This window comes from Oxyura jamaicensis, chromosome 3, assembly GCF_011077185.1.
Source record: "Oxyura jamaicensis isolate SHBP4307 breed ruddy duck chromosome 3, BPBGC_Ojam_1.0, whole genome shotgun sequence".
Lineage (NCBI taxonomy): Eukaryota > Metazoa > Chordata > Aves > Anseriformes > Anatidae > Oxyura > Oxyura jamaicensis.
Genome location: NC_048895.1, coordinates 14,398,300 through 14,409,192, shown reverse-complemented (window position 1 = coordinate 14,409,192; position 10,893 = coordinate 14,398,300). Strand labels below are relative to the sequence as shown.

Genomic DNA, 10,893 nt, shown 5'->3' with positions numbered 1-10,893 from the left:
TTCCAGCCAGCTCTTTCCTGTGCCCAGCAGGTGTGACTTCAGGCTGCTTTGCTTGGTGTAAGCGCCAGGCTGTAGCCCTTGTGGTTTATGAACTTTCTCTGCTTTGCAAGAGTGACCATTTCCAAGCCATGAGCCTGCAGTTGATGCAAATGATTTTGACAGAGGTGGGTATTTTACTGGATATCGTAGCTTGACGAAGAGGCTAACGCTTCAGAAGCAGGAACGGACAGGAATGGTTTAATCCTTCCCACAGTGTAGCTTGGGTGCTCAGGATGGAAATCTTGGTTATTTACAAACTACAAGGGACCTTCATGTACAAAGGTTACACAAACACATACTGCTTTAAAATAAAAATGTGTGTTTGGGTATTCAGAAGAGAAGGGGGGCACCGAAGCCTAGCTTGAAAGTCAAATGCAAAATGTACTGAATCGTATAATTACACCTGATGCCCTGGGGAAAGAAGTGGAATTCTGTCTAGGGTTCATTTGGCAACAGTGACTCTTCTTTGATTCTTTTATGTATAGATCCTTGAAAAACATAAATAGCCCTAAATTATTACAGCAGCTTTCTTCCCCCTTTAGCCTTCTACTGCAGATGTCTTGCTCCTCACAGATGCAGCGTGTTGAGCTGAAGCATCTGATTCTTTGCCATCGCTGTCCTCTGAGAGCTGTCTCCTTTTCAAATCTCTGCTGGGCAGCATGGGACAGCAGCTTGCTGAACCGGTAAAACGCGATGGTTGGATTTTGAAGAATCAGGCTTTTGTGCTTGGAATCCTGAATTTCATTTTCCCTTTGCTTCTGTTTCTTGTAGTAAGTCCTGGGGATGTTTTTCAGCCATCACTGGATGGTGTGGGCAGTGGGGGAGCAGTCACACAGAGGAGTCTCTGGTGGACTTGAGCTGCATAATCTTGCTCCTGCTAATGAAAGGGTAAGCTGTGGAAAGACACCTGCCTGCTGCTATAAATCCCCGACTGCACCAGGCACAAAGTATAGACCAGCTGTATCCGTGTTCTGTGTCATCAGGAAGGCTATAGATGAACTGAGGGAAGTAGTTCAGGTCACATGCAATGCTGGCTGCATAAGGGCACGGAGATATAGCGCCAAATATGCTTGCAAATGAAATAATCTTATTGGTATTTTGGGATGTAGCATAGCGTGAATAACAAATTAAATGTTAAGCCTTACTAATCAAATAACTTGCCCCAGCTTTGTTGATATAAGTTATCTTGGGTAGCACACAGCTTGTAATTACTGTTATTCATGGAGGTACATTGTGTTACCAATTATGCAAGACTAAGCTGTAGCTCTGGCTTTGAGTTATTATCGGTTAACTTCTTGGTTTCTACTATTAAGAATAAAAGAGTCTCTGTCCTGACTTCAGTCATGCCTGCCCTTACAAACCAGGCAAGGTAGCCAAAGCTTCCCATCTGTGATCAAACTTGATCCAAGTGGCAAAATCGGATCGAGCAAGCTGGAGCTGTGATGTGGAATCCCCTCTGCAGAGCAAAGCCTGCTGCATGCCTCGGAGCCAGGAAAAATTGTTTTGCATGTGCTGAAAGTAATCTGATCTGAAGGTTATAGAGCAGGTAATCTACCTTTGTGGGTGGCCCTCAGCAGCCTCCCACGGCGGAACTCTGCAGAGAACCACTAGGGCTAAGTCAGTCCCCAGCTGTCTGCAGGCACCCGTCTCCCTGCCTCGGGTTTGTCGGGTCACTCTTCATTAGGCATTTTTCATTAGGCTATGTTTTCCATTAGGCAGCTAAATTAGACATGCACAATGAGCCTTTCCTCAGGCCTGTGCTTTCCAAACTCAGAAAGAAAAAAAAAAAGCGATGCTGTGCATTACAACTACTCAAATCAAAGCATTTCCTTTGGCATGAGAGAGAGCATTGTGCATGGCGCTGTGAGTTGGGGTGGTTAAAATTTGCGTTGCTTTCTTGTTTGGGGGACTTTACCTTTCCCTCTTTAAACAACATTTAACTTTACAACTAAGATTTTTTTTTTTTTTTGGTGAAAGTGTTCCCCTTTCCTATTGCAGCACTAAGTATTCAGTACAACACCAAGGACTGCAAGTTGCAGACTGTTCTGCTCTGGAGAAGAGAGATCATTTCATATGTAAAGGGGAGGGAATGGTTGTTTTACCCCAATCGTCCTGTCCTGCTGCTGCATGAGGCCTAGAACACATTTCAGTTTTGTTCTTTTTTTTTAATTACTGGTTATTCCACTTGTACAAGTAAATGAGTCGGTTCACGCAAGGCACAATAACTGGAGATGAGAAGGAAAGGCGTGCTCCACTTACTGGCGTTGCACGGTGCCTACCCAAGGGAAACCCGATTAAGTCTTCACCTGTAATTAGCTCGCTAGAACGAAGCATTACCATTACTTGTCATCAGGAACAGACAACCTGTGACATGCTGGGTGAGGCTTTTCTCCCAAAAGAAGTTGACTGCGGCCACAATGCACCTGCAGAGAACAGCTGCAGCCATGCCCAGGAAACTTCTCAAGTCTGTTACCACCAAAACAGAAATAAAAGGTGGGTGTTACTGCTGACATTCTTTCCCTCACACGAACAAGTGGAGGGACGCTTAGAAAACAGGCACGAGCACAGCTGGCCTGTGCTAGGCTGACCCACAGTAGGAGGTAATCCCAGACCTACAAGTGCCTGGAAGTAGAAAGTGATCTTGGCATGATCAAACCAGTGAGGCTGGTGGTTTTGTAGCTGTGCTGCGAACTTCCCAGTATTACACGAGCCATTTAATCATACGGCTTTGGCCATGTAAGATTCAGGATGTGGGTGCAGCATGGATTTATGCAGACACACCGTGATACACTTTGTTCTCTATTTCCTCTTAGAGTTTAAATTTAAAGTAAGTTGGACAGACAGAAATGCTCCAGTTTCTAAATGTCTGGGAGTTTCCATTCAGACAGGTTCTGCCATAATTGTTTAGCATGTAGTTTCTGACGTCAGCTCCTGAAACATCTGCTGCTGGATGTCTTCCAGAGACACCAGAAAGCACGTTTCCAGCCCTAGGTCTGCAGACCCTTGCAGAAGCTAAGGGAAAGGCAACCAGCTTACGTTCAACAAGCTTAAAAACACTTGTGTGTGGCCCGCAAGTAGAACTGAGGGTGAGCACTGCTGATGGTGGGGCCCAGCTGGGACCCTGCCTCCTCAGCAAACTAGCGTCTCATTCCTGCCTTTTTCTTGTGAAATGGAGAGCGCGGGCTGTGCTGATCGCTTACAGAGCAGATGCCATTTGTTCTGCTGGATCATCTTTGTCAGGTTGATGAGGATGTTATGTAAGTGTATTGGCTGGGAGAAGTGGTACTCGATGGAGATGCATTTCTGAGTGATGCCTGCTAGAGAGGAAGGTGGAGGTGTTCCCAAACCAGGCAACAAAATAGCACTGGTCTCCCCTCTCCTGGTGCTCACCCTTGTTGCATGCCTTTGTCCTTCCTATCCCTTTGACACATGCTCAGCTCCTGCACACTCCTTCTCTGTCCTGCTCATCCCAATCTCCCACATCCAGAGCCAACCAGGCCCTTGAAATAGCCTCCCTCTCTGTGCTTCCTTCAGGGCATGAAGCAGCGTTTTGTATCCAAGCGGTGGATGGATGGATGGGCTGTGAGCACACCCAGCCCCAGTCAGATATCTTCTGTGGCGGCAGGGTGCTGCTGGCAGGGCTGGGGGCACCACAGTGATTCGTCTGGGAGAAGTCCCAATGTAAGAGCTGTTTCTGTGTCTCCTGGTGTGTGAGGGCTTGGCTGTAGCTGGTGAGCATTGCAGGCAGGTTCTCCTCTTCCCTCCAGGAGCCAGTCCAGAACAGGGCTGCGAAGCTGGAGAAGGGCCTGGAGCACAATCCTGTGAGGAGCGGCTGAGGGAGCTGGGGTGGTTTGGTCTGGAGAAGAGGAGGCTCAGGGGAGACCTTATTGCTCTGTACAACTGCCTGAAAGAAAGGTGTGGGGTCTGGGGGTCAGCCTCTACTTGCAGGTAACTAGTGATAGGACTAAAGGGAATGGGCTCAAGTTGTGTCAGGGGAGGTTCAGGTTGGAAATGAGGAGACATTTCTTCTCAGAAAGAGCAGCCAGGCACTGGGACGGGTTGCCCAGGGAGGTGGAGGAGTCACCGTCCCTGGGGGTGTTTCAGGAGAGGTCAGACGTGGTGCTGAGGGACATGGTTCAGCGGGTGACAGTGGTGGTAGGATCATGGTTGGACCAGATGATCTGGGAGGTCTTCTCCAACCCCAACGATTCCATGTCAGGGGGCCAGTGCCACCATATCACCTCACCCAGAACCGCCCCCCCCCTTCGGTAACCCCCCCCCCCTTTCCCCGCGCATGCGCCTCCCGCCGGGGAGGAGCGGGGCGGCCCGGGGCTCGAGGCGGGGCAGCGCGCAGGCGCGGTGGGGCGGCGCGGCGCCATGTTGCCGGAGCGGGGCAGGGGGCGGCGGTGAGCGGAGCGCGCCGGGCACCTCCCTCCGCCCTCACCCCCCCCCCCGGGGCCCCCCGGCACCATGAGCGGCGGCGGTGGCGGCGGCGGCCGGGTGTGCGACCTGTCCCGGCGCAACCCCCAGGAGGACTTCGAGCTCATTCAGCGCATCGGCAGCGGCACCTACGGCGACGTCTACAAGGTAGCGGGGCGGGGGGCTCCGCGCTGCCGCCCCCCGGGGTGCGAGCGGCGGGGTCGCCCCTTTAAAGTCCGTATTATTTTTTTTTTTTTTTGGGGGGGGGGGGGGGGCGTTGGTGAGCGTTGTCTTGTTCTCTGTCAACATCCCTGTCCCCCCAGAGAGGTCCCCGAGGCAGCCCCCCCCCGCCGAGCCCCCTTCTCCCGGGAGACTGGGAGACGTGTGCCCAAAAAGAAGCAGGGCTGGGCACCCTCGCTGTCACGCTAATCCTTTATTTCACCTCGAAATGCCGCTTGTACCCCTACAAAAGGTGAGGCTGGACGACCTGCGGAGCCAGGGGAGGCATTGCTGAGGTTACCTGGCATCAGCTCCCTCCCTAACCCCGATCTCACAAACGTAGGAAAAGCAGAGCTAAACCGAAACACCCCAACATAACTTCATCTTGTTTTATTTTCCTCGTATGCTCTGGTTTCCGCTTGCCAGTGGCGTACCTTGGGTGAACTCTTGGCGGAGAGGACACAGCTCCCTTGGGTGCTGGTGGTTACCTCGGGTGGCCGGGCAGAGGGGAGGATTGAGGTTCAGCACCCGTGCAATCCCTCGGAAGCCTGGCTTCAACCGGGTGCTTCCCGGGTGTCTCTCAGGCTGGTTTTGTAATCCCGGTTTTTTGCTTGAGGAAACGTGTATGCGTAGGCAGGGCTGTGACAAAAGGTTTAGAGGTATCCCACAATTTGAGGTTCTGTTGCGTATAAAAGCAGTGCCGATATTACCTCTGATTTGAAGTGAATGTGCCCAGAATGAAACCGTGTTTGGGTCGGGGCAGTTCTGGTTTAATCTCAGCTCGCTTGAACGCTGTGTAAGTTTCAGGACCTCAATCCTCTTGTTATTGTGCCCTTTGAGCACTAACTCCCTACTTTATTAATTACTGAACTGAAAAGATTTATTGTGCTGCTTTCCCTACCTTGCCAGCTTGCTCTGAGTATTTGTGTATGATGCTGCTGTTCTAATTATCCATGTCTCCTTGCTTCACTCTCTGGCTCTTGTTTTTCTGCAAGCTGTTGTCTCGATGCACTCAGCTTTCTTGTGGTTTCAAACTGGCCTCTTGACTCTGTGCTGTCTTACTGATCGCATCTTTTCAGTGCTCTGCATGTGACCTGGATGGATGCGAGTTAACTGTCATCCGCGTTTACAGCTTAATTTTAAGGATGTTACCTCTAACCACAGACCAAGTATCTCCATTTGCGGTACCACTACACATACCAAACCTGTTAATTCCAGTGCAATTGGTAAGGTTTTCTCGGCGATTATCATACTTACGTTGCTGTCACCTTCAGTTCACCGCTCGTTTGGCGTTTATGACTGCTTGTTGGGGGCACAGAACAAACAGCCCACATCTGTATGCGGCACTGAGATGGAGGGAAATATATCAGGATAAGGATATGCGAGGCCAGCCTTGTAGTTACTTCTTGATGAAAGAGAGAGAAGCGCTTTCTAGCTTTCTGGTTAGGTTGTGGGCAGCGTAGGGAAAATGAGACGTGCTTTTCTCCTGGATGAATTACCGCGTGTTTCGTTTTGAGGCAAGGTGTTGCCCAAGGTGCCTTCAAAGAGGAGCTTGAAATTAGCCTGAAAATAATAATGCGAGCTGGTTGCTGGTAATGTCACAAAGAGGAAGTAATACAGCCGTATGTGTCATCTGCATGTGAGCTTTATCCTAAATTTGTGAGGAATTTAATAAAGCCCTTCTAATTTGCTTCATCCTATCTTCCGTAGCTGAACTTGGCGGTTGATGAAATAATTGGGTGAAGCTGAGCTTAGCCATGTGAACGTGGCACTCATCGGTGGTGGGATTTCAGCAGCTCTGGTCCAAGTACTGGATGTACTTTGGCAGCTTCAAACTATTCTGTACAACTTGTGGTTTTGCCCCCTTAGCAGGGAGAGGGAGCCTTGTAGGGAGGCATTTCTGCTGTTGGTAGGTAGGGATTATTGCCTTAGTAAGATGACAATCTTGTTATGTTGACATTCTTACTAAATGCTGACCTTTCTGTAACCTGCTCTCCTGGCAAAGCTTGGAGGAGCTGAAAGCTGAGCAGACTGGCATCTACTTCCTTGATCCTTTTTCGTTGAACTGAGCTACAGCAGTGCGTGGGCCTACGCTTATAAAGGTGAAACACTTGATCTGCTGATAAAATAACAAAATAGGGAAGGTATCTACTCTGAAAGTTTCAGTTTTTAAACTAAGAGTGGTTGGTGTGGACTGAACTAAGGAAATTCAGTAGGAGTGAGGACGTGCGTCAGGTTGTTACCGCCCCACTGGCGGGAGTCCTGCTGTTTGGATGGTGCCTGGAAATGTGCTAGTGCACGGCAAGGAGTAGATTTTGGACTTAAAACAGTGTTTTATAATGATCCGCCCTCCCACCCAAGCTGAGGTTTCAAAGAGGACTTGGAAAAGGTGATAGCAAGTTTGTAGTAAGAAAAGTAACGGGGAGCTTTTTCGTGTGGATACTTCTTTATCAGATATGTGTAGTCAACAATATCTCTTCTAACCAGCACGAGTTCATTGCGGGAGATGGTTTTACCTAGATTGCTGAATTATCAGTGTATCGCAGGGGCATAAGCACGTGACACAATGCAGTTTTTCCGTGAGGGTCTGGAAGAGATCTAGAAGATGTTTTTTTAAGTTTTCAGTGAAGATATGTTACCACGACAGACAGATAAAACACTAACCTTACAAAGCTCTCATTAGGTGTCTAAGTAAAAAACATAGGACTAAAAATCTATTCTCTTGTCAACAGCTGTCTCCTGTCAGGCTTGGTATAAGAAGTAAATGGTTAAATCAAGTTAATACCTTGGAGTTGACGCGTTTGTAACATGGCACAGATGATCTGCTAATAGAGCTTTCCTGGAGCTGAGTCGTCTTTAGTTTTGCATACCCCATTTTCACTTCTCTGGTTTTGTTTCCTATAAGTAAACTCCCTTGTCAAGTAATTTAGCTTCCTATGAAATCTGGCTTAGAGACTGGCAGCATAATTACTTGCCTGATTGCAGGTACGTGTCAGCAAAATTACTGATTTTCATCTTCTGTTTCTGAGGAATTTTCTCATCTGAAGCGAGACCTGCAAGAAAGGGTGAAAACTTGTTCTGCTGCCATACCAGCCACTTCTGCCCTCTGTGTTTTGGTGTTAAATACTGTTCCACTGCGTGGCATGGTCAGCATAATGTAAAAGAGGAGTTAGGCTTTTTTGGTTATCAAAAAAACACTACCCGTCCCTGCTCAGTTGGAGGAAATATTTCTGCTATTGAATGAAGCCGTTGCGTAATTACTCTTTTATTTCATCTCTGATTTAGAAAAAAAATTCTTGATACGAAAGTGCCAGTTTAATCACCCCTGTACCAAAGCCCTCTGTAGTTTAGGATATTTTTGGTCTATAAGTGCTGTGTGCAGCGTTGGCCATGCTAATAATTTAAATGTCTGTGCTGTAGTTTGCTGATTTGCTCCTACCTGAACACCTTCCTGTCTGGTGGTAACCGCATATTGACTTGAAGTGTAATCTGAGGCAATTGTAGGTCCATTTCATTTGCTCGTATAATTCATTTTTATCACAGCATATCTTAAAAAATAAAAAAGAAAAACATAGCTTCATTTGCCGTCTTACAGGTCATTCATCTAATGTCGGTAGAGCTTTCCACAGCTTTTCAGCATCTTATAAAACGAAAGGCCCTTCTTTCCTCTTTACTGAAGCTCATTCAGTTCTGAGGCTCAGCGAGGCTGTTTCTGCAGGGGTATCGGTTATATCGTGGCTGTGTTACTTCAGCTCTTTTCGTTATTTCTGGTTTCAATGAGTCGGTAAATGAAGACACAGAACTTGGTAGTGTTCACTTTGCTTTACATCTCGTTTTAAACTGAGCCCGATTTTCTGCTCTCCAGTCCTTTGGCCTGGGTGTTTGTAGTGAGGGAAGTTGTGTATTTACCAGCTCAGCTATGGCACACCGAAACTCTCAGATTCGGTGAGTGTCTCTAGGAAACGCCTGAAGACTCTTTCTCCTTTCTGCTATCAACTTTGTTTCAGAGTCTCTGGTTTCTGATAGCTCCTTTGTGGTGCTTGAAGGGTGTATGTCCACACTAGGTTAACCTGAAGAGCCTTCCATTTTGCAGAGTCACACGCACAGTTCCTTTCTCTCACGTGGGTGAGTGCCCTTGCTTCTCTTGCCTGGGGTGATGCAGTAAGCTATCAATTCTTGTACATCTCCTCTCCTGAAATATTTAAACTGTGACTTTTAGTTGCGTGCTTTTTAGATGCATGTTTCTTCCCTTCTTCTTATGTACCTTACAGCTGTTCAAACTCCTTTTGACTTTGCTGGCAGTAAATCTCTGTTTGGAAGGATCTGTTTCAGCTTCAGTAGCCTTTTGAAGCTTGTCAGGCAGGCAGAGAGGGTGGATGGCCTCCCATCCAGTTCTTATACTGCGTTGAGTGCAATTGGGTTTGATTTCTGTGGCTGTGCTTTCCTCAACCAAGGAGTGCCCTGCTTAGGGGTTTTGTTTGGGGTTTAGGGTCTCTTTGCTTAACAACATGACTTTCATCAAAGCACTGCTTTCTAAAATTGCAGCTCAGGCTTTGGTGTCATGCCTCCTACAGGACGTGGAACATGGTTTATTTTTATCGTAACTCTGAGCGGTTCAGTTTGGGTTAATTACAGCTGTGACTTCGTAACATGGGCTGACCTGCTGTAACAGCTTACGTTGGCCCAGGAGCTGGGGGATTCCCTTCCCTATTCCCAGCTCTAGTCTCTGCTCCCACGGCTTATCTTGTGCTGGAGCTCAGCATGCTGCCCGAGCCGCTGCGGTGAGCTAACCTGGCAGAAAAGCAACCAAAAAAAACCCAAAAAACAGGCAGTTAGCCTGCTGCTGGCTGAGAGCTGAACCAGCTCCTGGGACCATGGCTGCAGGCAGTGGGGTCGGGGAGCTGTTAGGGTGCGCTGTCCTGGGGAGCGGGGCCCACCCAGGTCCTTCAGTGCTGTGCCCGTTACCCCGTGGCACAGAGACTTGTTCACAAACTGCTTGCCAACGTCTTGTTCAGCAATCCTCGTGTGAAGGAGTCAGAAGGAGAAGCACCCTGTTGTTGCTGTCTCTGACTGCTTTTTGGCCTAGTTTTTCTCACAGCATTGTGCGCTTTATATTGCCAGCTTCCAGTTGAAAGACAAATATAAACTTGGCAAGAGATTTACCTCTTTGGACCTTGGATTTTATGTCTATACTGCACAGGCCTCTCCTTTTTATGTGTTGGGGCATCTATTAGGCGGGGTACTACGTACTGGCCTTCCTTTTTCTTGTCAGACACGTACTGTGCACATCTTCTGCTTGGCTGCTGTTTCCTGCACAGAGCCCATCTGACGACTGCCCCATTTCATTGCTTTTCCATTCTCTGTCTGGAGTCGTGAGGCCTTTCCAATCATGAGGCATTTTGGATATCAATTTTTCATATAAAACATGAACAAAAAAGAGACTTTTCTAGCTTTTATTTATAGTGGGTGGCTGTTTTTTGTGCAGCGTTTTGATCTGGCATCCTACTGCTGTCACAGAGACGGCAATTATCTCCTTTTTAAACAGTCAGTGCTCCTTCAGCTCGACTTAATGGTTGCTTTTTCATCCTTGCTTTTTGTTTTGTTTTTGTTTTATCCTCCCCAGGTACGGCAGCCCAGCCTCTAGAAGAGCATCGCTCTTCCAGGCACCGCTTAGGAGCTCTGTATGGTTTTCCAGAGCAGACGTTGCGTAAGCTCTGTATACACTGAGCAGTATGACTGCGTGTTGATGCCAGGCCGACAGCAGCATCTTTGCTTTGGAAATCCTGTGTAATGCGTTCACCCTGGCTTAGCTCACTGCTGGAACCAGGCAGGTGAATTGTATGCCAGTTTTGATTTCTAGATGGCCATCGTTACCGCAGCATGACCTAAGCAGGGGTTGTGTTTTGTGAAATCTGCATTTGCAGGAATCAGTTGCAGGCTCCTGCTCCTAGAGATACGGATGGGGGGAAGAATGGCCAGCTGCTGCCGTTACCTGATCATCACAAAGGCTAGGAGTTAAAGCACTTAAGGTGCAGGCAGAAATCCAAAATTAACGTGTGTTTTCTGACAGCATGAGTCTGTTTTATTTTTTGCTTTTTCTGACTCAAAAATACTTGTTTGAAAAAGTTCTTCAGCCAGCTTTGCCTTATTTATTCTCTAATTTCAAAACCCAGAAGTAATTTGCAACTTTACTGTGATTATACTAAAAGAAGGCAT

At 47.8% G+C, this 10,893-nt stretch overlaps 2 protein-coding genes across 6 annotated transcripts in view; one reads left to right on the top strand and one right to left on the bottom strand.

Moving 5' to 3' along the window:
- Window positions 1-748: 748 nt before the first annotated feature.
- TMEM178A (transmembrane protein 178A) lies at window positions 749-4,418 on the bottom strand. Its single transcript, XM_035320574.1, has 4 exons — window positions 4,340-4,418; window positions 3,240-3,356; window positions 2,367-2,505; window positions 749-1,108 (listed from the first exon to the last, which is right to left on the bottom strand). Exons 1-4 carry the CDS (start codon window positions 4,416-4,418, stop codon window positions 868-870), a joined length of 576 nt encoding a protein of 191 aa, XP_035176465.1. The 3' UTR covers window positions 749-867.
- A 17-nt stretch (window positions 4,419-4,435) lies between these two features.
- MAP4K3 (mitogen-activated protein kinase kinase kinase kinase 3) overlaps window positions 4,436-10,893 on the top strand; it is an 80,115-nt gene continuing 73,657 nt past the window's right edge. For 3 of the 5 annotated variants that reach the window (XM_035320789.1, XM_035320786.1, XM_035320785.1), the window contains exon 1: window positions 4,438-4,626. In XM_035320789.1, the coding sequence (XP_035176680.1) occupies window positions 4,510-4,626 (117 nt within the window). In that variant the 5' untranslated portion in view covers window positions 4,438-4,509. Of the gene's footprint in view, window positions 4,627-10,893 lie in introns of all 5 variants that reach the window. The other 2 variants (XM_035320787.1, XM_035320788.1) reach the window with 2 other exon arrangements.

Coding starts and splice junctions, on each gene's coding strand:
- TMEM178A (XM_035320574.1), bottom strand. CDS start 4,418: ATGGCGCCGCGCCGCCCCACCGCGCCTGCGCGCTGCCCCGCCTCGAGC. Junction 3,357..4,339: donor CCGCTCCTCCCCGGCGGGAG/GCGCATGCGCGG, acceptor CTTCCTCTCTAG/CAGGCATCACTCAGAAATGC. Junction 2,506..3,239: donor GAACAAATGGCATCTGCTCT/GTAAGCGATCAG, acceptor TGGTGGTAACAG/ACTTGAGAAGTTTCCTGGGC.